General features: G+C 46.0%; 1 protein-coding gene across 4 annotated transcripts in view; it reads right to left on the bottom strand.

Moving 5' to 3' along the window:
* LOC116501469 (spindlin-Z) overlaps positions 1 to 26578 on the bottom strand; it is an 85018-nt gene that overhangs the window by 42392 nt on the left and 16048 nt on the right. For 3 of the 4 annotated variants that reach the window (XM_032207057.1, XM_032207053.1, XM_032207056.1), the window contains exon 2: positions 1925 to 2150. In XM_032207057.1, the coding sequence (XP_032062948.1) occupies positions 1925 to 1976 (52 nt within the window). In that variant the 5' untranslated portion in view covers positions 1977 to 2150. Of the gene's footprint in view, positions 1 to 1924; positions 2151 to 2412; positions 2454 to 26578 lie in introns of those variants that run through there. The other variant, XM_032207055.1, reaches the window with a different exon arrangement.

Below are 26578 nucleotides of genomic sequence, written 5' to 3'. Positions count from 1 at the left end.
CCTCCCCCCTCCCTTTCTGGGACAGGGGAGAGAAATGGAAAGTGAAGCTTGTGAGTTGAGATAAAGACAGTTTAATAAGACAGGAAAATAATAATAACAATAATAACAATAATAATAATAATAATACAATGATGATAATAGTACTACTACTAATAATGTGTACAAAACAAGTGATGCACAATGCAATTGCTCACCACCCGCTGACCGATGCCCAGCCTAACCCCGAGCAGTCTGGCCCCCTCCCCCGGCTAGCCACCCCTATATATTGTTTAGCATGACGTCAGATGGTATGGAATACCCCTTTGGCTAGTTTGGGTCACCTGTCCTGGGTCTGTCCCCTCCCAGCTCTTACTGCACCCCCAGCCTGCCTGTTGGCAGGACAGAGCAAAAAGCTGAGATGTCCTTGGCTTGGTATAAGCACTGCTCTGCAACAATTAAAACATCGGGGTGTTATCAGCACTCTTCTCATCCTAAGCCAAAACATAGCATTCTACCAGCTGCTAGGAAGAAAATTAACTCTGTTCTAACTGAAACCAGGACAGACATGTTGCTGTCTCATGTTCGACTTGGTGTCCACTAGGACACCCAGGTCCTTTTCCGCCAGGCTGTTTTCCAGCTGGGTAACACACCCCTCCCCCCGCACGTACTGGTTGTTCCTCCCCAGGTGCAGGACTTTGCATTCCCCCTTGTTCAACTGCATGAGGTTCCCATCAGCCCATTTCTCCATCTTGTCAAGGTCAGTCTGGATGACAGCACAACCCTTTGCCATATCAGGCACTCCCCTTTGTTCTGTGTCATCAGCAAACTTGATGAGGATATACTCTGCCCCATCATCCTGATCATTAATGAAGACGTTGAACAGGACTGGACCCAGTATTGACCCCTGGGGTACTCTGCTAGTTACTGGCCTCCAGTGGTGAATATGTACGGTGAATACATTACTGTTTATTTTCAAGCACTTCTAGGATGAGCAAAATGTTACTCTAGTCATATCACAAGCTCCTTTGTAGAATTTTAATTAACTTCCAGTTATACTAAGCCTTTGATATTATAGACTACTAACAAGCATTTCAGTTGTAGATTAACCCTGGTAGTGAGCTAAGCACCACAGCTACTTGCTCACTCCCCCACACACACACATAGTGGGATGGGGAAGAGATTCACAAAGGTAAATCAAAAGAGAAAACTCGTGAGTTGAGATAGACAGGTACAGCAAAAGCTGCACTTGCAAGCAAAGCAAAATAAGGAATTAATTCACTGTTTCCCTTTGGCAGGTAGATGTTTAGCCATTTCCAGGAAAGCAGGGCTTCATCATGCGTAACAGTTTCTCGGAAGACAAACACCACAACTCTGAACATCCCCCCCTTCCTCCTTCTTTCCCACAGATTTTATTGCTGAGCATGACATGAGATGGTATGGAATAACTCTTTGGTAAGTTTGGGTCAGCTGTCCTGGCTGTGTGCCCTCCCAACTTCTTGTGCAACCCCAGCCTTCTTTGCTGACAGGGCAGCATGAGAAGCAGAAAAGGCCTTGATGCTGCATAAGTGTTGTTAAGCAATAGCTTAAACACTTATACGTTATCAACACCATTTTGGTCACAACTACAAAATATAACATCATATGAGCTACTATGAAGAAAATAAACTCTATCCCAGCCAAAACCAGTACAATTTCTTATATGTAAGTCTGTACAGCTTAATTAAAATTTGTGTATATCCTTTCAATTCCACAGTTTCTATAATAAAAGTATAAGTCTTATCTTTAAAAACAAGCAGAAAAAAAAAAAAGAAAAAAAAAAAACATAAGGAAACAGTAACAGCTTCATAAAGCCATTATTTTATAGATTTTCTTATATATTAAGAATATATTTTACCTACTAAAAACCAATCAACAAACAATGAAAACAAATTCCATAACACCTCACCTGCATCAGCTCTGGACCGCTGACCTGGTGATTTTCCAAATGGGGTCTTCATTCATCTGTGTTTAAGTGAGCAGCAAAGCTGCTGAACTAGGGTGAAAATCCAGTTCTTCCCAAATCCCCAAATATCTTCTTACTCTTGTAATACGACAACTACTTATTAATCCACCATCCAAACAGCAATTTGTTCTTCCTCAAATATAGGAGAAGCACTTTCAATTATGTTACTCTGAAAAACAAAACAAAGCATAGCCTGATTTGAGACTCAGTTAAGACAGATACTGAATTTAAGATATTTGTTTGTTCATGCTCCATAAGAAGTCCCTTTGTATTGTTATTCTGGACACATTCTGCAATCAGAGGGCAGGTATGCAAGAAGACAGCCAAATATTAAGGCTGATACTTTTCCTCACATTCAAAGTGCAAGTTCCATATCAGATCAAAGTCATCCACAGACACACAAAGAAAAAAAGTTCTTAAAAATCACTTACCTTAGTACAGGGAAGAATGACTACTACTTTAGAAACCCCACCTAAAAGTAGAAGAAACTGAATTACCTTGACCAGAGGTAAAGCAGAAGCCACCTACTTCCATTTGTTCTAACAAATGGAAGGTTTTTTTTTGTTTGTTTTTGTTTGTTTGTTTGTTTGTTTTTTCTCAACAACAACAACAACAAAAGCTTCACACCCACATAGCAGAATTACTTCTCTTACAGATATGTTTAAAAAAAGGTAGAATAATATCCTAACACTTAAAAGGTACAAAACCCACATATTCCACTGCAACATTCAAGCTACCAATTTAAGTAATTAGTTTATAGAAGATCTACAAGATATCATCAGTGATTTGCAACACAGTTTCAGGAATCTAAATCGTTTAATCATCACATTCGTCTAGATTAGAGAGAGATGCAAGGATGTTTTAAAGTCTTTTCCAAGAATTAAGTTACAGACATTTGTTATCACCTAAAAAGTTGAAGAATTACAGATAACTATTTCAGACTAATGTTTCTGGACTGCAAACATTTCTCCTAATTAATCCATTAATTTCAATGCTGCACATAGCTAAAACGACAGGCTAGGTCAGTTCATCCTTTTAGCCTAGTTTCCTTAAGAAATCCGATTGCTGTAAACATATTCTTTGTAATTTGTCAGTCAGTGGTGGCCTTCTCCCTTTCACTTTTTTAAAGAACAAAAACTGTTGAGGGATTTTTGAAACAGCAAGGAGGCCATGACTTGCTTCAGCTGAGTAAACCAAGCTACCAGGGCAACTACGAGAAGTTCCCATGACAATGTTCCCACATCGCCTGATTGAGGAATTTAAAAAAAAAAAATTGTTGCCAGCAGCTGGCTTCAAGGACAAGGTCTACGTGACTGCTAATCACAAGAGGGTTGTTTTCTTGCAGTTGTTTGTCTGAGTGCTTTTGACCAATAATCTTGTGTGAGACACTATCCGCCCCTGTTAAATTTACTATAAAAGTCAGGCTATTCGGGTAATAAAGAGAGAGCATGATCTGACCATACTGGTGTCTGTCGTGTTTTCGGCCGTTCTTCCTGCAACAAAAAAAAAAAAAAAAAAAAAAAACAACAACAACAACAACAAAAAACAGCAGCTTTGGAACCTGCTGTCAATTTTGACAAAAGGGTCAAAAACAGAGGAATGCCCCTAACTACTGACCCAGCTGTGGGAAAAGGTGTTCATGCCTTACCAAAGGAATGAATATACAAGGATATGCTTTATGGTATGGTACGAGCTGAGGTATGCTGAAAATCTCATTTACTAACACTTTGACGCTTTGCTAATTCTTCTGTGAATCACATACACTAACTCCTAGGAGTATTAGAGCAATGTAGAGAAACATTACTAGGAATAAAGAGCAATAGAGACAAAAAGAAAATAAAATGAGAGTTTCTGGCGTTTCTAGTTTAAGCAAGTATTTAATTTGAAGGTTTTCAAAAGATTTAGTGATATTTAGAAGATATTTCTAAATTTCTAAAACTAACATTTTAGACATTCACGGTCATAAGAATTTCATAGAATCATAGAATGGCTTGGGTTGGAAGGAACCTCAAAGATCATCGAGGTCCAACCCCCTGACCATGGGCAGGGATGCCACACACTAGACCAAGTTACTCAAAGCCCCATCCAACCTGGCCTTGAACACTTCCAAGGATGGGGCATAAACTTCCCTGGGCAACCTATTCCAGTGCCTCACCACCCTCTGAGTGAAGAATTTTCTCCTAACCTCTAATCAAAATCTCCCCTCTTTTAGTTTAAAGTTATTCCCCCTTGTCCTGTCATTTTCTGCCTGAGTAAAGTCTCTCTCCATCTTTTTCTATAAGCCACCTTTAATTACTGAAATGTTGCAATGAGGTCATCCTGGAGCCTTCTCTTCTTTAGGCTGAACAGCCCCAGCTCTCTCAGCCTTTCTTCATAGGAGAGGTGCTCCAGCCCCTTGATCATCTTTGTGACCCTCCTCTGGACCCGTTCTAACAGATCCACATCCTTCTTGTGCTGGGGGCTCCAGACCTGGATGCAGTACTCCAAGTGGGTCTTCTCAAGGACAGAGTAGAGGGGGACAATCACCTCCCTTGACCTGCTGGCCACTCCTCTTTTGATTCAGCCCAGGATGCAGTTGGCCTTCTAGGCTGCAAGAGCTCACTGCTGGCTCATGTCCAGCTTTTCATCCACCAGAACCCCCAAGTTCTTCTCTGCAGGGCTGCTCTCAATGAATTCTTTTCCCAGTCTGTTCTCATGTCTGGGATTGCCCCAACCCACGTATAGCACATTGCACTTCAATTGTTCAACCTTGTTATCCAACCGAGGGTGCTGAGGGAGTTGGTGGATGTGATTGCCGAGCTGCTTTACATCATCTATCAGCAGTCATGGTCATCCAGAGAGGTCCTGGATGACTGTAGACTTGCTAATGTGATGCCTATCTATAAGAAGGGTCGTAAGGAAGACCTGGGGAACTACAGGTCTGTCATCATGACCTCAGGGCCAGGAAAGGTGATGGGACAGGTCATTTTGAATGCAATCACACAGCATGTGCAGGACAATCAGGGGATGAGGTCCAGTCAGCATAGGTTCACAAAAAGGAAGTCCTGCCTGACCAACCTCATCTCCTTCTATGACTGGGTGACCCTCATGGTGGATGAGGGAAAGGCTGTTCACGTAGTCTACTTAGACTTGAGCAAAGCCGTTGACACGGTCTTCCACAGTATTCTCCTGGAAAAGCTGGCAGCCCATGGCTTGGGCAGGTACACTCTTTGCTGGGTTAAAAATTGGCTGGACGACGAGGACCAGAGACTAGTGGCGGTGAATAGAGTGAAACCCAGCTGGCGACCAGTCATGAGTGGTGTTCCCCAGGGGTCGGTATTGGGGCCCATCATCTTTAATATCTTCATTGATGATTGGTACAATGGAACTGAGTGCACCCTCAGTAAGTTGTCACATGACACCAAGTTGGGGGGAGGCGTCGATCTGTGGGAGGGTGGAAGGCCCTGCAGAGGGACCTGGACAGGTTGAATCGATGGGCAGAGGCCAATGAGATGAGGTTCAACATGGCTAATTGCCAGGTCCTGCACTTTGGCCACAACAACCCCATGCAACACTATAGGCTTGGGGCAGAGTAGCTCAAAAGCTGTGCAGAGGAAAAGGATCTGAGGGCGTTGGTCGATGTTCGCCTGAACATGAGCCAGCAGCGTGCCCAGAACACCAGGACATCGAGGCCCTGGAATGTATCCAGAGAAGGGCTACAAAGCTGGTGAAGGGTCTGGAACACAAGTCCTATGAGGAGCAGCTGAGGGACCTGGGTTTCTTTAGTCTGAAGAGAAGGCTCAGGGTAGACCTTATTGCTTTTTTCTACAACTACCAGAAAGGAAATTGTGGGGAAGCTGGGGGGTCAGTCTCTTCTTGCAGATAACTAGCGATAGGACAAGAAGGAACGACCTCAAGTTGCACCAGGGGAGGTTTAGGTTGGAAATTAGTAGACATTTTTTCTCAGAAAGAGTAGTCAGGCATTGGAATGGGTTACCCAGGGAGGTGGTGGAGCCCCTGGGGGCGTTTAAGGAAAGATTGGGCATGGTGCTTAAGGTCATGATTTAGTGGGTGATATTGGTGGTAGCGGGATGGTTGGACCAGATAAGCTTGGAGGTCTTTTACAACCCTAATGATTCTATGATTCGATCTGCTATATCAATGGTATTACAGTACGAGTCACCCAGATTAACTTAAAATTAATTTTTACAGAACCAGAAAAGTGCAGTGATGACGTAACTAGAGCTGGCTTCAGCATGCAGCAATCCAACACCACAACCCATCTCACCTACCCTGAAGAACCATGATGATAGATGGAGCCCAAAGTCAGGGAGTAAACAAACTCACTGGACATTCTATAGGTATGGCCCATAGTCTAAGGGAATTATATCTGTATACATATATCAAAAGACGGGAAAAGCAGACGATAATTAATTGGGATGTAGTCGAAAGCGTAGGACCCAAGCATAATGCAAATGATAGAGAATAAGGGGTGGATACTATCCTGGTTTCAGTTGGGATAGATTTCATTTTCTTCCTAGTAGCTAGTATGGTGCTGTGTTGTGGATTCACGATGACAATAATGTCATGTTTTAGTTGTTGCAGAACAGTGCTTATACTACTTCAAGAACTTTTAAGCTTCTCATATCACCCTGCCAATGAGGAGACTGGGCACCTCACCTAAGAAATTGGGAGTGGAAAGAACCAGGACAGCTGACCCAAACTGGCCAAGGGAATATTCCGTACAATAAGACATCATGCTGAACAATAAAACTGGGGGAGGTGATGAGGCAGCCTCTGTTCCTTGGCAGACTAGGCATGGCTCAGCTGGTGGTGTTCTGCATCACTGCCTTCATATATTCTTTTTTTTTTCTTCTTCCTCTTCTGTGCTATTAAACTGTCTTTTCTCAACCCTTTTCATCATTTTCCACCCCCCCATTCTCTGCACAAACCCGCATTGGGGGAGGAACAAAGAAAACTGCATGGTGTTTAGCTGCCTGCCAGATTAAACGACAACACAGAATCCCTCAACCCTCCCAGCCCAGTATCCTTTTTGGTTTAAAATCTTACAACAGCTCTATATCCATGTGGATGCATTGACAAATGGTGTCCCTCAGGGGTCTGTCATGAGACCGGTACTGTTTTGGGCCAAACAGCCCAAAACTCCCTCACTGAGGCTCACAGAAGGGAGGGGGATCAATAACAGTGGATGTACTGGGTCTGGCTGGAATGTTAACTTTCCCGGCAGCAGCCCATACAGTGCCGTACTCTGTACTTGTAGCTGGAACAGCAGTGTTATCACAGCAGTGTTGTGTCTACTGCTGAGCAGCAGTGGCACAGCATCGGGCCTTTCTCTAACCCTCCTAGGGGGTGGGCAAAAAGTGAGGAGAGAAACATCACTAGGGCAGCTGACCTAAACCAATCAAAGGGATATTCCATACCATGTGGTGTCACACTCAGCAATAAAAGGTGGAAACAGGAAGAAGAGGGGAGGGGTGGGCTCTCGTTGGGAAAACGTCGGTCCTCCTCTCGAACACCGGCTACGTGCGTTGAGGCCTTGCTTCAAGGACGTGGTCAATCATCGCTCATTTGTGGGAAGTAGAGAGTAATTTCTTTCCTCTGCACTTCCATATAGCCTTCATTTATTTTATTTGTTTGTTTTCCTCCCTTCTTTTTATTTTTCGCTTTTCCCCTCCCTTTTCCCCTTTCCCTTTTTATTTCCCCTTAGTTAAATTGTTTAGTTCATAATAATCTTTATTTAATTATTATTATTTCCCTTTAATTAAATTATCCTTATCTCAACCCGTGAGTTGTTCTTTGCTTTACTTCTCCCCCTCCTCATCTAAAGGAGGGAGAGTGAGAGAGCGGTTGTGGGGTTTAGCTGCCCAGCATGGTAAAACCACCACAGTCCTTTTTGGCGCCCAACGTGGGGCTCGAAGGGTTGAGATAACAATAGAATTGATTAAACGCATACAACTAACACACTTGCTTGCTAGTAACCATGTCCATTGTCCTGTTAATAATAGCTTTGATCATATGTCATGCAATCCATGTCATATTCTCCTTTCTCCTATATATCCGATCTGACAAAGTGCTACAATCTGTGTTCACTTTTTTTAATTCGCTGTGCTGCCAAGCACTGGCCTCGAGTTTAACCTGGCATTCAGGCTCTGCACTGTTATCATTTGGGTCTCATGGAAACTATCTTTTAGAGCATATTCAGAACTACACTGCCTTCCTTTCCTCATCTGGATGTCAGTTTATGAATAATATCAGGAATGGTACCTCTTCCTTCTTTCATAGTGGGCTAATTACAACAGCTTGGGAGTATTTTGAACATCCATGTATAACCCATATATTGCTATTTCTAATTCTGAATAATGGGTTTCCTCTTCTTTCTTTCTAAGATTAGTCGATTGTTTAGAAAGCTTACCTGGGAATCTGTCTCGAAACAGTCTTGTGGCAGGTGGCAAGGTGTGTGGGATGATGTTGGCAGGTACCTGTCACGGGTGTCTCCTCCAATAGTTTTGAACTTTACCCCTGAACAAGTGTAAAATCCTAAAACCCTGGTAGAATGTTTGAGAGTTTGTCCTGGTTTCAGTTAGAACAGAATTAATTTTCTTCCTAGTAGCTGGTGGAATGCTGTGTTTTGGCTTAGGATGAGAAGAGTGCTGATAACACCCCGATGTTTTAATTGTTGCAGAGCAGTGCTTATACCAAGCCAAGGACATCTCAGCTTTTTGCTCTGTCCTGCCAACAGGCAGGCTGGGGGTGCAGTAAGAGCTGGGAGGGGACAGACCCAGGACAGGTGACCCAAACTAGCCAAAGGGGTATTCCATACCATCTGACGTCATGCTAAACAATATATAGGGGTGGCTAGCCGGGGGGAGGGGGCCGGACTGCTCGGGGTTAGGCTGGGCATCGGTCAGCGGGTGGTGAGCAATTGCATTGTGCATCACTTGTTTGTACATATTATTATTACTTTCCTATTATCACCATTGTAACATTATTATTATTATTGTTATTATTATTTTGTTATTATTATTTTCCTGTCTTATTAAACTGTCTTTATCTCAACTCACAAGCTTCACTTTCCATTTCTCTCCCCCGTCCCAGAGAGGGAGGGGGGAGGGTGAGCGAATGGCTGCATGGTATTTAGCTGCCGGCCGGGTTAAACCACGACAGTCTTTTTGGCGCCCAACGTGGGGCTCGAAAGGTTGAGATAACGGCAGATCTGACCACAGTGTGTTAAACTAAAATTGGTATAAGTATTAGACCTGCTTAATAGTCACTTGTCATAATGCTGATTGCTTTAATCTCAACTCTGCTGCACCTGTTTTCCAAATTGAGTATTATAGTACGTTATTTTCCGTATTTGCTCTCTGTCATGTTGTTTATCCTCTCCGGGCCCTGGTTTCAGATCATTATGGTACTGAGTGTTGTAGCAATGGCTTATGAGACGATGAGATATCTGGTCATGACTCTAACTTGGTATTTGTACTCAGTAACATCGTCGACTCTGTATTTTGGAAACTGTATCTTGGAAACTATTAGCAATTATACCTATTGTTTTTTTCCATTAGGGAGTCAATCTGTGGAGGGGAAAGGGGAAGATATTTTTTCTTACTTGATTACTCTCCCTTTCTCCTTCACCACCCCTGTATCCTCCTGGATCACTATGCCTTCCTCCTTCACCACCCTCTTACCCTCCGAACTTGCTACAATAGCTCTCCAAGATATTGAATATCCTTGGGATACTCAGACCAGCATAGTCCTGTTGTTCTGCCTCCTGAATGCACTTCAGGTTCTGCTTAAAGTTAAACAACTACTTAGGAAGCTCATCCGGAGATCTGCCCGGAGGCAGGATAGTTGTGGGTGGCAGGGAGTATGGGAGGATATGGGCAGGCATCTAGAGCAGTTGGCACCCCCAGTGTTTTGGAAATTCACCCCTGAACAACTGCAAAATCCTCAAAAACTGGCAGAATGCTTGAGAAAAAGGTGTCATGATTCTGGCAGTTCCAAAGTAACACAAATCATTGTAACATGCTGGGGCCTGGCTCATGCCTATCGAGCTGCCATTGATACTGCTATCAACTTAGTGACAGACCCTGCGGCCACTACAAGCCCTGTGACAGATCCAACGGCCACTGTGACCCCTACGGTGGACTCTGCAGCCGCTCCAATCCCAGCTCCTGCAGCCACTCCAGTCCCAGTTCCTGCAGATGCTCCAGTTCCAGCTCCTGCAGCCACTCCAGTTCCAGCTCCTGCAGCCACTCCAGTCCCAGCTCCTGCAGATGCTCCAGTCCCAGTTCCTGCAGATGCTCCTGTTCCAGCTCCTGCAGCCACTCCAGCTCCGGTTCCTGCAGCTGCTCCAGCTCCTGCAGCCGCTCCAGCTCCTGTGGCTGGGTCAGAGAAAAGAGCTGTAGCAGTGCAAGTTGACCCTGCAGAGGGTATTCCAACCCCTGTGGCAGACCCTGTAACGGGGTCAGAGAAACGAGCAGTAGCAGTACAAGTCGACCCTGCAGAGAGTATTCCAACCTCTGTGGCAGACCCTGTAACAAGGTCAGAGAAACGAGCAGTAGCAGTGCAAGCTGCCCCTGTAGAGAAGGTGAAAAAATGGTATAGAGATTCAGGTCGTTTAGAACGCAGAGAGTCTTCTGCCAAATCTAGGTATAGAGACAACGGAGACGACGACGACGCTGGGCCATCAAGGGTTAAGGAGGAGGAAGATGAGGATGCCGAAAAATCAACAGTAACTACCCGAAGCCTAAACGAGCGTGAGTTACGAGATGTGCGAAAAGATTTTGGTCGCTGTATAGGTGAGCAGCTTGTCACCTGGCTGCTCCGATGCTGGGACACTGGAGCCAATTGTGTGGAATTAGACGGCAGGGAAGCCAAGCGACTGGGATCCCTTGCTAGAGACGCAGGCATTGACAAAGCAATTGCAGATGGAGCACAATCTCACAGCCTCTGGAGGCGTCTCCGCTCAGCTGTGAGGGAAAGGTATCCCTTCAAGGAAGAACTTTTATGTCTACCAGGCAAGTGGACCACTATGGAGAAGGGAATCCAGTACCTGAGGGAATTAGCCGTACAGGAAGTGATTTATGAGGATCCAGACCTCAGACAAACATCCAAAGATCCAGATGAAGTCAGGTGTACACGACCCATGTGGCAAAAGTTTGTACGGAGTGCACCATCATCATATGCCAGCTCATTGGCAATAATGGCCTGGAAAGAGGATGAGGAACCCACAGTGGATGAAGCGGCTAAACAACTTCGGCAGTACGAAGAAAGTCTCTCTTCTTCCTTACAGGCCTGCATCTCGGCTGTGGAGAAACTTTCTGAAAAGGTTCACCAACTTGAAGAGAATCTATCATCCTCCCCACCTGAACAAACCAGTGTCCACCGACCGAAAGAGAACACTTGGGAGAAACTTTCTGAAAAGGTTCACCAACTTGAAGAGAGATTATTCTCCTCCGCACCTGTACAAAGCAGTGTCTCAGCTATCAGGGGTAGGCGTTCATCCACAAAAGGAAGACGATATGGTGGGTACTCACCCCGTGCCACCCTGTGGTTTTACTTACGAGACCATGGAGAGGACATGAGAAAATGGGATGGAAAATCTACTGCGACCCTAGAGGCACGGGTACGTGAGTTGCAAAAGAAAACAATCAGGAAAAAGGGATTCTCTGAAAAGTTTGCTGCTCCAACTTCCAGCGGACAGTCCTTCAAACACAGAAATGAAGAAGATTCTGACCAGGATTAGGGGAGCCCAGTCTCCAGCCAGGGGGAGGAAACGGACAATCGAGTTTATTGGACTGTGTGGATTCGATGGCCTGGCACGTCAGACGCACAGAAGTATAAGGCTTTAGTAGACACCGGTGCACAATGTACTATAATGCCATCGAGATATAAAGGACCAGAGCCCATCTATATTTGTGGAGTGACAGGCGGATCTCAGCAGTTGACTGTATTGGAGGCTGAAGTGAGTCTGACTGGGAATGAGTGGGAAAAGCACCGCATTGTGACTGGCCCGGATGCTCCATGTATCCTTGGCATAGACTATCTTAGAAGAGGATATTTCAAGGACCCAAAAGGGTTCCGATGGGCTTTTGGTATAGCTGCCTTAGAGACAGAGGGCATTAAACAATTATCTACCTTGCCCGGTCTCTCAGAGGACCCCTCTGTTGTGGGGTTGCTGAGGGTCAAAGAACAGCAAGTGCCAATCGCTACCACAACTGTGCACCGGCGGCAATATCGCACTAACCGAGACTCCCTGATTCCCATCCATAAGCTAATTCGTCAATTGGAGAGCCAAGGAGTGATCAGCAAGACTCATTCACCTTTCAATAGTCCCATATGGCCAGTGCGAAAGTCTAATGGCGAGTGGAGACTAACAGTGGACTATCGTGGCTTGAACGAAGTGACGCCACCACTGAGTGCTGCAGTGCCGGACATGCTGGAACTTCAGTACGAACTTGAATCGAAGGCAGCCAAGTGGTACGCCACAATTGATATCGCTAATGCATTTTTCTCCATCCCTCTAGCAGCAGAGTGCAGGCCACAATTTGCCTTCACTTGGAGGGGAGTCCAATATACTTGGAATCGGCTGCCCCAGGGGTGGAAACACAGCCCTACCATTTGCCATGGGCTGATCCAGTCTGCGCTAGAGCAGAGGGAAGCTCCTGAACACCTGCAGTACATCGATGACATTATTGTGTGGGGTGACACAGCAGAGGAAGTTTTTGAGAAAGGGAAGAAAATAGTCCAAATCCTTCTGAAAGCCGGTTTTGCCATAAAACAAAATAAAGTCAAAGGACCTGCACGAGAGATCCAGTTTTTAGGAATAAAATGGCAAGATGGGCGTCGTCAAATCCCAATGGATGTGATCAACAAAATAACAGCTATGTCTCCACCAACTAACAAAAAAGAAACACAGACTTTCCTAGGTGTTGTGGGGTTTTGGAGAATGCACATCCCAAATTACAGTCTGATTGTAAACCCGCTCTACCAAGTAACCCGTAAGAAGAATGAGTTTGAATGGGGCCCTGAACAACGACAAGCCTTTGAACAAATCAAGCAGGAAATAGTCCATGCAGTAGCCCTTGGGCCAGTTCAAACAGGACCAGATGTAAAGAATGTGCTCTATACTGCAGCCGGGGAGAACGGCCCCACCTGGAGCCTCTGGCAGAAAGAACCTGGGGAAACTCGAGGTCGGCCCCTGGGGTTTTGGAGTCGGGGATACAGAGGATCTGAGGCCCGCTATACTCCAACTGAAAAGGAGATATTGGCAGCATATGAAGGAGTTCGATCTGCTTCGGAGGTGGTCGGTACTGAAGCGCAGCTCCTCCTAGCACCCTGATTGCCAGTACTAGGCTGGATGTTCAAGGGAAGGGTCCCTTCTACGCATCATGCAACTGATGCTACGTGGAGCAAGTGGGTTGCACTGATTACTCAGCGGGCTCGAATAGGAAACCCCAGTCGCCCAGGAATATTGGAAGTGATCATGGACTGGCCAGAAGGCAAATACTTTGGGATATCATCAGAGGAGGAGGTGGGTCGTGCTGAAGAAGCCCCACTGTACAACCAGTTGCCAGAGAATGAAAAGAAATATGCCCTGTTCACTGATGGGTCCTGTCGTATTGTGGGGAAGCATCGGAGATGGAAGGCTGCTGTATGGAGCCCTACACGACGAGTTGCAGAAGCTGCTGAGGGAGAAGGTGAATCGAGTCAGTTTGCAGAAGTGAAAGCCATTCAGCTGGCTTTAGACATTGCTGAACGAGAAAAATGGCCAGTTCTCTATCTCTACACCGATTCATGGATGGTAGCAAATGCCCTGTGGGGATGGTTACAGCAATGGAAGCAAAACAACTGGCAGCGTAGGGGCAAACCCATCTGGGCTGCTGCATTGTGGCAAGATATTGCTGCTCGGGTAGAGAACCTGGCTGTGAAAGTACGTCACGTAGATGCTCATGTGCCCAAGAATCGGGCTACTGAAGAACATCAAAACAACCAGCAGGTGGATCAGGCTGCTAAGATTGAAGTAGCTCAGGTGGACCTGGATTGGCAGCATAAAGGTGAATTATTTATAGCCCGATGGGCCCATGACACCTCAGGCCATCAAGGTAGAGATGCAACATACAGATGGGCTCGTGATCGAGGGGTGGACCTGACCATGGACGCTATAGCACAGGTTATTCATGACTGTGAAACATGTGCTGCAATCAAGCAAGCCAAACGGTCAAAGCCTCTTTGGTATGGAGGACGATGGCTGAAATATCAATATGGAGAGGCCTGGCAGATTGATTACATCACACTCCCTCAAACCTGCAATGGCAAGCGCCACGTACTTACAATGGTGGAAGCAACCACCGGATGGCTGGAAACATATCCTGTGCCTCATGCCACCGCCCGGAACACTATCCTGGGCCTTGAAAAGCAAGTCCTATGGCGACATGGTACCCCAGAAAGAATAGAGTCAGACAATGGAACTCATTTCCGAAACAACCTTATAGACACTTGGGCCAAAGAACATGGTATTGAGTGGGTGTATCACATCCCCTATCATGCACCAGCCTCCGGGAAAGTTGAACGATACAACGGACTGTTAAAGACTACATTGAAAGCAATGGGCGCTGGGACATTCAAAAATTGGGATACGCATTTGGCAAAGGCCACCTGGTTAGTCAATACTAGGGGATCTGCCAACCGAGCTGGACCTGCCCAATCAAACTTGTTACGTACTGTAGATGGGGATAAAGTTCCTGTAGTGCATGTAAGAAATATGCTGGGTAAAACAGTCTGGGCTACTCCTGCCTCAGGAAAAGGCAAACCTATTCGTGGAATTGTTTTCACTCAGGGACCTGGATACACTTGGTGGGTGATGCAAAAGAACGGAGAGGTCCGGTGTGTACCTCAAGGAGATTTAATACTGGGTGAGAATAGCCCATGAACTGAATTGTACCATGTTAATTGCTATATAATACTGTATGTTATCACTACTATGACTACTTTAGGTGACTAATTAGAATGCATGGAAAAGAGTGTAACCTGAGCATGACATAAATGGTATGGAATAAGGGGTGGATAGGTGTCCTGGTTTCAGTTAGAACAGAATTAATTTTCTTCCTAGTAGCTGGTGGAATGCTGTGTTTTGGCTTAGGATGAGAAGAGTGCTGATAACACCCCGATGTTTTAATTGTTGCAGAGCAGTGTTTATACCAAGCCAAGGACATCTCAGCTTTTTGCTCTGTCCTGCCAACAGGCAGGCTGGGGGTGCAGTAAGAGCTGGGAGGGGACAGACCCAGGACAGGTGACCCAAACTAGCCAAAGGGGTATTCCATACCATCTGACGTCATGCTAAACAATATATAGGGGTGGCTAGCCGGGGGGAGGGGGCCGGACTGCTTGGGGTTAGGCTGGGCATCGGTCAGCGGGTGGTGAGCAATTGCATTGTGCATCACTTGTTTGTACATATTATTATTACTTTCCTATTATCACCATTGTAACATTATTATTATTATTGTTATTATTATTTTGTTATTATTATTTTCCTGTCTTATTAAACTGTCTTTATCTCAACTCACGGGCTTCATTTTCCATTTCTCTCCCCCGTCCCAGAGAGGGAGGGGGGAGGGTGAGCGAACGGCTGCGTGGTATTTAGCAGCCAGCCGGGTTAAACCACGACAGAGTTGTATGTCCTGACCCTGATAATGCCGGAGAATGACAGCTTGCAGCATTGTGCTGGGTCCTGGCTTACTTCTATCAAACACTCTTTAACATCATCCAGCACCTTGAAGAGAGGGAGGAAGTCTCTGAATCTGATGACCAAGTAACACATGCTGTGGCTGACCCAGAGGACCAACCGACTATGGTATCAGTCGCCCCCATAGTCAAGTCAAAACAATGGAAACGGAGGTCAGCTTGTTTAGTAAGGGAAGAAGCCTCTCCTAAGAAGGAGGGAGAAGAGGAAATAGCAGGCACCTCTAAAGCAGAGCCATCACAAAAACGGCAGGAAGAAGAGATGGAAATCATAAAGGAATCAGAAATCACTCGATCCTTATCCCTGAGTGAGTTGCGAGAAATACAAAAGGATTATGTTCAACACCCAGGTGAACACATCCTCACCTGGCTGCTTCGATGCTGGGATGCTGGGGCCAATAGCCTACAATTAGAAGGCAATGAAGCCAAGCAGCTGGAATCCCTCTCTAGAGAAATGGTAATTGATAAAGTAATCGGGAGAGGAGCACAGGCCCTCAGCCTCTGGAGACGACTCCTGGCAGCTATGAGAGAAAGATATCCCCATAAGGAAGATATTGTATATCACATAGGCAAGTGGACCACTATGGATAAAGGTCTCCTGCATCTGCGGGAATTAGCTGTGTGGGAGATGATTTATAGTGATTTGGACAATGCCCAGACACCTCAAGACCCCGATGAAGTCCAGTGCGCAACATCCATGTGGCGTAAATTTGTGCGGAGTGCACCATCAGCACATGCCAGTACGCTGGCAGTAATTAACTGGGATGAGGGGATGGGACCAACAGTGTATAATCTGTCCTGCCAGCTTCAAAAATACGAAGACAATCTCTCTGCTCCGCTACAGTCCTGTGTCTCAGCTGTGGAGAAACTGTCTAAAGGACCGGACCAGCTCGTGGAACAAGTATATTCCCCCTCATTTAGACGGAGTGATACTTCAGCCACTAAGAATCAGCATTTTCCTGCTCAAGAGAGAGAGTACCCAAGATGCACACCACGTGGCACCTTGTGGTTTTATCTGCGTGACCATGGGGAAGATATGAGGAAATGGGATGGTGTACCTACTTCAACCCTAGCTGCTCGGGTACAAGAACTGAATGGAAATACAGGAGCAAGAAGAGGGGCTCCTAAGAGAAATGCTGCTCCAGTTTCTATTGGGCAGTAACCCAGAGGCAGTAGAAGAGCTGATGTTATTCTTGACCATGATGAAGGGACCTCTGCCTCTCATTTGCAAGAATTAAGTGGCAGACGCTCCAGCCAGGACTAGAGGGGCCCTGCCTCTGGCCAGGTAGAGGAGAGGGATAACCAGATTTAATGGACTGTGTGGATCCGATGGCCTGGCACATCAGAACCACAAGAATACAAAGCTCTAGTGGACACTGGCGCACAATGTACCTTAATGCCATCATGCTACCAAGGGACAGAACTCACCTGTATCTCTGGAGTGACAGGGAGATCCCAACAACTATCTGTACTGGAAGCTGAAGTGAGTCTAACTGGGAATGAGTGGCAAAAGCATCCCATTGTGACTGGCCCAGAGGCTCCGTGCATCCTTGGCATAGACTACCTCAAGAGAGGGTACTTCAAGGATCCAAAAGGATATCGGTGGGCTTTTGGCATAGCTGCTTTGAGCACAAAGAAGATTAGGCAGCTGTCTACCCTGCCTGGCCTTTCAGAAGACCCTTCTGTTGTAGGATTGCTGAAGGTTGAAGAACAACAGGTACCAATTGCTACTACAACGGTGCACCGACGGCAATATCGCATCAACCGAGACTCCCTGATTCCCATCCATGAGTTGGTTCACCGACTGGAGAGTCAAGGAGTAATCAGCAAGACTCGCTCACCCTTTAATAGTCCTATATGGCCAGTACGAAAGTCTAATGGCGAGTGGAGGCTAACAGTGGACTATCGGGGCCTGAATGAAGTCACGCCACCGCTGAGTGCTGCAGTGCCGGACATGCTAGAACTCCAGTATGAACTAGAGTCAAAGGCAGCCAAGTGGTATGCCACAGTTGATATTGCTAATGCATTTTTCTCCATCCCTTTGGCAGCAGCATGCAGGCCGCAGTTTGCTTTCACTTGGAGGGGCATCCAATACACCTGGAATCGGCTGCCCCAGGGGTGGAAACACAGCCCTACCATTTGCCATGAACTGATCCAGTCTGCACTGGAGCAAGGGGGAGCTCCTGAGCACCTTCAGTACATTGACGACATCCTCGTGTGGGGCAACACAGCAGAAGAAGTTTTTGAGAAAGGGAAGAAAGTAATCCAAATTCTCCTGAAAGCTGGTTTTGCCATTAAACAGAGTAAGTTCAAGGGGCCTGCACAGGAAATCCAGTTCTTGGGGGTAAAATGGCAGGATGGACGTTGCCACATTCCAATGGATGTGATCAATAAAATAACAGCAATATCTCCGCCAACTAGCGAAAAAGAAACACAAGCTTTCCTAGGCCTTGTGGGATTCTGGAGAATGCATGTGCCAGGCTATAGTCAGCTTGTGAGTCCTCTATATGAAGTGACTCGAAAGAGAAACTATTTTGAGTGGGGCCCTGAGCAACAACAGGCATTTGAACAAATCAAACAAGAAATAGCTCGTGCAGTAGCCCTTGGGCCTGTCCATACCAGACCAGCTGTGCGAAACATACTGTAACATACTGTACACTGCAGCTGGGGAGCATGGCCTCACCTGGAGCCTTTGGCAGAAAACCCCAGAAGAAACTCGAGGTCGACCTCTGGGCTTCTGGAGTCGGGGCTATTGAGGATCAGAAGCCAATTACACCCCAACTGAAAAAGAAATACTCACGGCATATGAGGGTGTTCGAGCTGCTTCAGAAGTTGTGGGTACAGAAGCACAGCTCCTCTTGGCACCGCGGCTACCTGTGTTACATTGGATGTTCAAAGAGAAAATTCCCACTACACACCATGCAACTGATGCTACATGGAGTAAGTGCATAGCGTTAATTACACAGCGGGCTCAAATGGGAAAAGCCAATCGCCCAGGAATCCTGGAAGAGATTATGGACTGGCCGGAAGGCAGAGATTTCGGAGTACCGATAGAAGAGATAAACCGTGCTGAAGAAGCACCACCATACAATGAGTTGCCAGAAGACAGAAAGCAGTATGCGTTGTTTACTGACGGATCCTGCCGTGTGGTAGGGAGCCATCGGACATGGAAAGCTGCTGTGTGTAGTCCCATACGACAAGTTGTGGAGGCCATGGAAGGGGAAGGTGAGTTGAGTCAGTATTCAGAAGTGAAAGTTATACAACTGGCCCTAGAAATTGCTGAAAGAGAAAAATGGCCAGTACTGTATCTCTACACTGATTGGATGGTGGCAAATGCTCTGTGGGGGTGGCTGCGACAATGGAAAGAGAGCAACTGGCAGCGCAGAGGTAAGCCTATCTGGGCTGCTACCCTGTGGCAAGATATTGCTGCCTGGGTAGAAAATCTGGCTGTAAAAATACATCATGGAGATGCTCACATGCCACTGTGAGCACAAGAATCGTGCCACCGAAGAACATTAGAACAATGAAGAAGTAGATCGAGCTTCGAAAATTGAAGTAGCTCAGGTGGACCTGGACTGGGGACGTAAGGGTGAGCTGTTTGTAGCTTGATGGACCCATGAAGCATCAGGACATCTGGGGAGGGATGCCACATACAGATGGGCTCGTGATCGAGGGGTGGACCTAACCATTGAGGCCATCACACAGGTTACCCATGAGCGTGAGACCTGTGCTGCAATCAAACGAGCCATGAGGGTAAAGTCTCCCTGGAATAGGGGGAGGTGGCTAGGGTTTCAATATGGTGAGGCCTGGCAGATTGACTACATTGGACCACTCCCACGCCAAGGCACATGTTACATATTTACCATGGTAGAAGCAACTACTGGGTGGCTGGAAACATATCCAGTAAACCATGCCACGGCCCGAAACACTGTCTTGGGCCTGGAAAGACAAGTATTGCGGCGTCATGGTACACCAGAGAGAATTGAATCTGACAATGGGAGTCAGTTCTGAAACAATTTGGTCACTTCCTGGGCCAAGAGACATGGCACTGAGTGGGTGTATCACATCCCTTATCACCCACAAGCCTCTGGGAAGGTTGAGAGGTACAATGGACTGTTAAAAACTATGCTATGAGCATTGGGTGCTGGGACATGGAAACATTGGGATATAATTCTACCAGAGGCCACTTAGTTAACAACAGGGGGTCTGACAGCCGTGCTGGTCCTGCTGAAACAAACCCCCTACACGCTGTGGGAGAAGCTAAAGTCCCTGTAGTGCATGTGGGGAAGTGGATGGGGAAGGCGGTGTGGGTTGCCCATGCCATGGGAAAAGGCAAAGCCACTCATGGGATTGTCTTTGCCCAAGGACCAGGGTATACCTGGTGGGTAATGCAGAAAAATGGGGATATCAAGTGTGTGCCTCAAGGAGATTTGACATTGGGAGAAAACTAATCTGTAATCTAAGTTGTATGTTGTAGGAAGATGCTGTAGGATCAACGACAGGTCAACTTTGCAAGGAGCCGGGCAGTGCAACAAGGACTTGAGCTAAGCTGGTGCTGGTGTCCAGACATCCAACTCCGCCTGCCTTGAGTGGCCACTTTGGCAGATGAAGACCTAATCATCAACAGTTCTTATGAACATTTTCCAAGAAAAACCTATGGAATGAAAAGATACATCTGCCTATTAATCCTGTCCTGTTAAATCCTTGCCCTGTTAAAGGACAAGGAATAATGATGAGAATGCTTGTATGCTAAAATATGGGGATCTGAGTGTGACACAAATGTTATGGAATAAGGGGTGGAGGTTGTACTGGGTCTGGCTAGAATGTTAACTTTCCCGGCAGCAGCCCATACAGTGCCGTACTCTGTACTTGTAGCTGGAACAGCAGTGTTATCACAGCAGTGTTGTGTCTACTGCTGAGCAGCAGTGGCACAGCATTGGGCCTTTCTCTAACCCTCCTAGGGGGTGGGCAAAAAGTGAGGAGAGAAACATCACTAGGGCAGCTGACCTAAACCAATCAAAGGGATATTCCATACCATGTGGTGTCACACTCAGCAATAAAAGGTGGAAACAGGAAGAAGAGGGGAGGGGTGGGCTCTCGTTGGGAAGACGTCGGTCCTCCTCTCGAACACCGGCTGCATGCGTTGAGGCCTTGCTTCAAGGACGTGGTCAATCATCGCTCATTTGTGGGAAGTAGAGAGTAATTTCTTTCCTCTGCACTTCCATATAGCCTTCATTTATTTTATTTGTTTGTTTTCCTCCCTTCTTTTTATTTTTCGCTTTTCCCCTCCCTTTTCCCCTTTCCCTTTTTATTTCCCCTTAGTTAAATTGTTTAGTTCATAATAATCTTTATTTAATTATTATTATTTCCCTTTAATTAAATTATCCTTATCTCAACCCGTGAGTTGTTCTTTGCTTTACTTCTCCCCCTCCTCATCTAAAGGAGGGAGAGTGAGAGAGTGGTTGTGGGGTTTAGCTGCCCAGCACAGTAAAACCACCACAGTGGAGAATAGCAGCTGTCAACAAAAAGGACCAGCAGGAGGAAGAGTCTTCCCCCAAAGTCTTAGGTGCCTTTACAGAACCTCTTCACCCCTCTGCAGACTGAAAAGGAAAGACCCATTGCAGGGAGGGTGGAGCTGAGTAAGGCAGCCCAGTCTGCTCCCTGCGTAACAACTACTCCAAATAAGAAAAGGTAATGGGTGATAGTAGTAGGAGACTCTCTTCTGAGAGGTACAGAGGCACCCATCTGCTGACATGATCCACTCTTGAGAGAAGTCTGCTGCTTACCAGGGGCTCGTGTCAGCAATGTTACCAAGAGATTGCCAAGCCTTGTACGGCCTAAGGACTATTATCCACTGCTGCTCTTTCATATAGGCACCAGTGATGCAACCAGGAGCAATCTGAGGCGCGTCAAGAGGGATTACAGAGCCCTGGGAGCAGCAGTAAAGGACTCAGGAGCGCAGGTAGTTTTTTCATCAGACCTCCTGGTCAAAGGGAAGGGGATTGAAAGGGCCAGTTGAATCTGGCAAATCAACAGATGGATGCAGGACTGGTGTCACAGACAGGGGTTCATCTATTTAGACCATGGGACTCTCTACGGAAAAGCTGGTCTGCTGGGAGCTGATGGGGTCCACCTATCAGAGAAGGGGAAGAGCATCTTTGGTCATAGGCTTGCTGAGCTGGTGAGGAGGGCTTTAAACAAGAGTTGCTGGAGGAGGGGAACCTCAATCCATCCTGCTCCTCCCAGCTTGATGCCAGTGTCAGTGATAGATGCCCAGAGCCTGGAGAAGGGTCATGGGTCATCAGGAGAGCACCTGATAAACAGCACAAAGGAAGGCCAAACTCTATGCTAACACAGGTAGCATGGGGAATAAACAGGGTCTGTCTGAGCTGGAGTCACCTTTTCCCTGCAGCAGCCCACACAGTGCTGTGCTCTGCACTCGTAGCTGGAACAGCACTGATATCACTGCAGCGTTGTGTCTATTGCTGCATAGTGCTGGCACAGCATCAGGACTCCTTCCAAGCCCCCAAGAGCCAGCAGGCTGGGGGTGTGCAAGCGATGGGGAGGGGACATTGCCAGGGCAGCTGACCTAAACCAACCAAAGGGATATTCCATAACACCTGATGTCACACTCAGCAATAAAAGGGGGGCTCTCGTGGGGGAGGGGGCTGTTCCTCCTGAACAACCACTACGCGTTTTGAGGCCCTGCTTCCCAGGACATGGCCAAACACTGCTCGTTGATGGGAAGTAGAGAATAATTTTTTTCCCCTCTCTCTGTGCTTCCGCACGGACTCATTGTTTCTTTTGTTTCTTTTTTTTTTCCTCCCCATTCCCTTTCCCTTTAATTAAACTTTTCTCATCTCAAACCTCGAGTTCTCTGTGTTGTATTTTCTCCCCCTTCCTCTTTGAGGAGAGGGGGAGTGAGAGAGCGGTTGTGGTGGAGCTCGGCTGCCCACCTGAGTAAAACCACCACAGTCCTTTTTGGCGCCCAACGTGGGGCTCAAGGAATTTGAGATAAGGATGATAGTTAGTAGAAGTAACGGGCAAAAATATGTGCAGGATGATTGTTAGGAATGTATAAGTTGTGAAGAATTTAAGAAAGCAGTAACTGTGAGATGTTAGTGTGGTGAAGGGACGAGGGGTGGTGTGTATGTAAAATGTCCACCTTGTCCGTGCTGTGATGATGTTATGTTTATTTTGGTGTGGTGAATTCTTTTTCGTTTTGATTTAAGTGAATTTTGTGAAGGTTGTTGTGATAATTGTAAAGTAAGAGTATATTATGAGTAATCTTAAATATGCTTTTAACAGAGGCGAGGGGTGGAATGTAGTGGGTTTACGTGGCAAGGTTTTGGTAGCAGGGAGCCGTAGGGGTGGTTTCTGTGAGAAAGATCTAGAAGCTGCCCCATGTTTGGGAAGGGCCCCATTGTTTTCCAGATCCGAGCCAATAAGCGATGTTGTAGTAAAATCACCACATATGCTAATACAGGTAGCATGGGGAATAAACGGGAGGAGTTAGAGACTACGCACGCCTGCAGGACTATGACCTCGTTGGCATTACAGAGACACGATGGGACAGCTCCCATGACTGGACTGTTAGTATGGAAGTATACAGGCTCTCTGGGAAGGACAGACAGGGGAGATTAGGAGGGGCATTGTCCTTTATGTCAACAAGCAGCTGGAGTGCATGGAGCTCTGCCTGGGGATGGCTGAGGAGCTGACAGTTTAAGGGTCAGGATTACAGGGAGAGCAGGGACAGGGGGCATTCACTATAATGTCCCCTGTCCCTGCCTTCCCTATAATCCTGACCTATAATCCTTCTCTCCTATACAGAGATAGAGAGCTGAGGATGTTCAGCCTAAAGAAGAGAAAGCTCCAGGGAGTCCTCACTGCAGCTTTTCAGTACTAGAAGAGGGCTTATAAAAAAAAAAAAAAAAAAAAAAAAAAAAAGATGGAAAGCAAATTCTTTCTCAGGCAGACAATGATAGGACAAGGGGGAATGGTTTTAAACTAACAGGGGAGATTCAGGTTAGATATTAGGAGAAAGTTTTTCACTCAGAGGGTGGCGAGGCACCAGAACGGGTTGCCCAGAGAGGTTGTGGATGCCCCATCCCTGGAGGTATTCAAGACTAAGTTGGACAAGGCCCTGGGCAACTTGGTCTAGTGGGTGGCATCCCTGCCCATGGCAGGGGGGTTGGACCTAGATGATCTTTAAGGCCCCTTCCAACCCAACCTGTTCTTTGATTCTAAGTAGCTCAGGTGGATCTGGGCTGGCAACATAAGGGTGAATTATTTATAGTTCAGTGGACCAACACCTCAGGGCATCAAGGAAGAGATGGAAAATATTGATGGGCTTGTGATCAAGGGGTAGACTTGACTGTGGACAGTATTGCACAGATTATCCATGCATGCTAAACGTGCGGTGCAGTCAAGCAAGCCAAGCGGTTAAAGTCTCTATGGTATGGTAGACGATAGCTGAAATATAAATACAGGGAGAAGGCCTGGCAGATTGATTACATCACACTCCCAAAAACCCGCAACAACAAGCACTACATACAATGGCGGAAACAATCATCATATGGCTGTAAATATATCCTATACCACCACCCAAAACACTATCCCAGACCTTGAAAAGCAAATCTTATGGTGACATAACACCCCAGAAAGAACTGAATCAGACAACAGGACTCATTTCCTAAACAACCTCATAGACATCTGGGCCAAAGAACACTACATTGAATGGGTATATCACATCCCATTTCATGCACTAGTCTCTGGGAAAATCAAACATCCCTTTCAACATCAACCATTCTGTGATTCTGTGAAACCCATCTGGGCTGCTGCACTGTGGCAAGATCATAGAATCAGAGAATGGTTTGGGGTGCAAGGAACGTTAGGGATCATTCAGTTCCAACCCCCCTGCCATAGGGAGGTATACCTCCCACTAGACCAGGTTGCTCAAAGCCCCATCCAACCTGGCCTTGAACACTTCCAGGGATGGGGCATCCACAACCTCTCTGGGCAACCTGTTCCAGTGCCTCACCACCCAAAGAGAAATGAATGTCTTCCTCACATCTAACCTAAATCTCCACTCTTTTAGTTTAAAGCTGTTACCCCTTTGTCCTGTCACTATACTCCCTAATAAAGCATCCCTCTCACACTTCCTTGTAGGTCCCCTTTAAGTACTCAGACTGCTATAAGGTCTCCCTAGAGCCTTCTCTTCTCCAGGCTGAACAACCCCAACTCTCTCAGCCTGTCTTTATAGGAGAGGTGGTGTTCCAGCCCTCCGATCATCACTCTGAATAGTTTAAAACATACATCTATAATGAGAAATGCAAGTCTTAACATCTCATCTTGGGCATTTGAAAGCAATTGCAAACAAAAAAAAATAAATAAATACAAAGTATCTTCCAGCATAACCAGAACCATGGACAGACTCACAGCTCTATTTTTGTTTTCTCCCCATACCAAAGGATTCTACAATGCCTTCCTTAGAAGCTAGAAGTATTTCCTACCTGCTATAGCATCCACCCTAGCATGCTGCAATAACTTTGAAATAGGATACCATTTTTCATCCTTAATTTTGGAGCAATCCAGATTTTGAGCAGCTCCTAGACACTGGTGTATCAATTCTGTTAGAGGAAATATGCTTCTTCCCAGTTTTAGAATTAGTGGTCCCTTCTTTCCTTCCACCTGGTGATCTCTCATAACAATTAAATTTCCAAACTACTGTCAAATTATTTCCTTTGTACTTTAAGCCAGAGCAAGTCTTTTCATTGCAGTAGGTGAAACCCAACAACTTATAGTTTATCTTTAATTATTATTTAATCTTATATTACTAACCATTTTTAAGAACAAAATAAAAGTCATAACATGAGATTTTTTAAAATTTGATTCCATTTAAAAACAAATAGTTTTACCAGCAAGTTCTGTAAATGGACTAAAATGAATTAAGACTATTGAGAAACAAAGTTCTGCCCAGTAACCTAAAAAACACTTTATTAGCCCTAACCATGTCAGCCTTTCTCCCCTTGATAAGTGAATATGCAACAGAAAATGGTTGGTTTTCCTCCCTGTTCAGCAGCTAACACACAGTAAGAAAACCAATGAAAACAAAAAATGATTAGAATGAAAGTACATGTATCCTCCATGCATACACAACTGTTTACAGCAAAAGAGAAAGAACTATACCTATTCATGTGAGCATTTTACCTTATGAATCTGAAAGGTGAAAAAACAGGCTCTACAACCACAAATAACTTCACCTAGTACAGCTGAAAACAAGTTAAAATATCAGTATATAATTGCTTCACATACATTAAGCAATTGACAGTTTCAAGATCTACAAAATGAATAATCACCAACATTTCTAGAGAAAGAGCAAACAAGTTTTCCTATCTTGTAGTTAAAGCCAGTAAATTCATCAACACCATCAGTTGTAGACTGCAAAAAGGAAATTAATTCCTGTCCCAAGTTGCGTTGGGTCTGTCTGGGATGGAGTCACCTTTCCCTGCAGCAGCCCACACAGTGCTATGCTCTACACTCATAGCTGGAACAGCACTGGTATCACTCCAGCGTTGTGTCTATTGCTATTGCTGCATAGTGCTGGCACAGCATCAGGACTCCTTCCAAGCCCCCAAGAGCCAGCAGGCTGGGGGTGGGCAAGTGATGGGGAGGGGACATTGCCAGGGCAGCTGACCTAAACCAGTCAAAGGGATATTCCATAACACATGATGTCACACTCAGCAATAAAAAGGGGGGGCTCTCGTGGGGGAGGGTCTGTTCCTCCTGAACAACCACTATGCGTTTTGAGGCCCTGCTTCCCAGGACATAGCCGAACATTGCTCATTGATGGGAAGT

Source organism: Aythya fuligula, chromosome W (genome assembly GCF_009819795.1).
Source record: "Aythya fuligula isolate bAytFul2 chromosome W, bAytFul2.pri, whole genome shotgun sequence".
Taxonomy (NCBI): domain Eukaryota; kingdom Metazoa; phylum Chordata; class Aves; order Anseriformes; family Anatidae; genus Aythya; species Aythya fuligula.
Note: the sequence above shows the minus strand (reverse complement) of the source record. Positions and strands in the feature narration are given on the sequence as shown.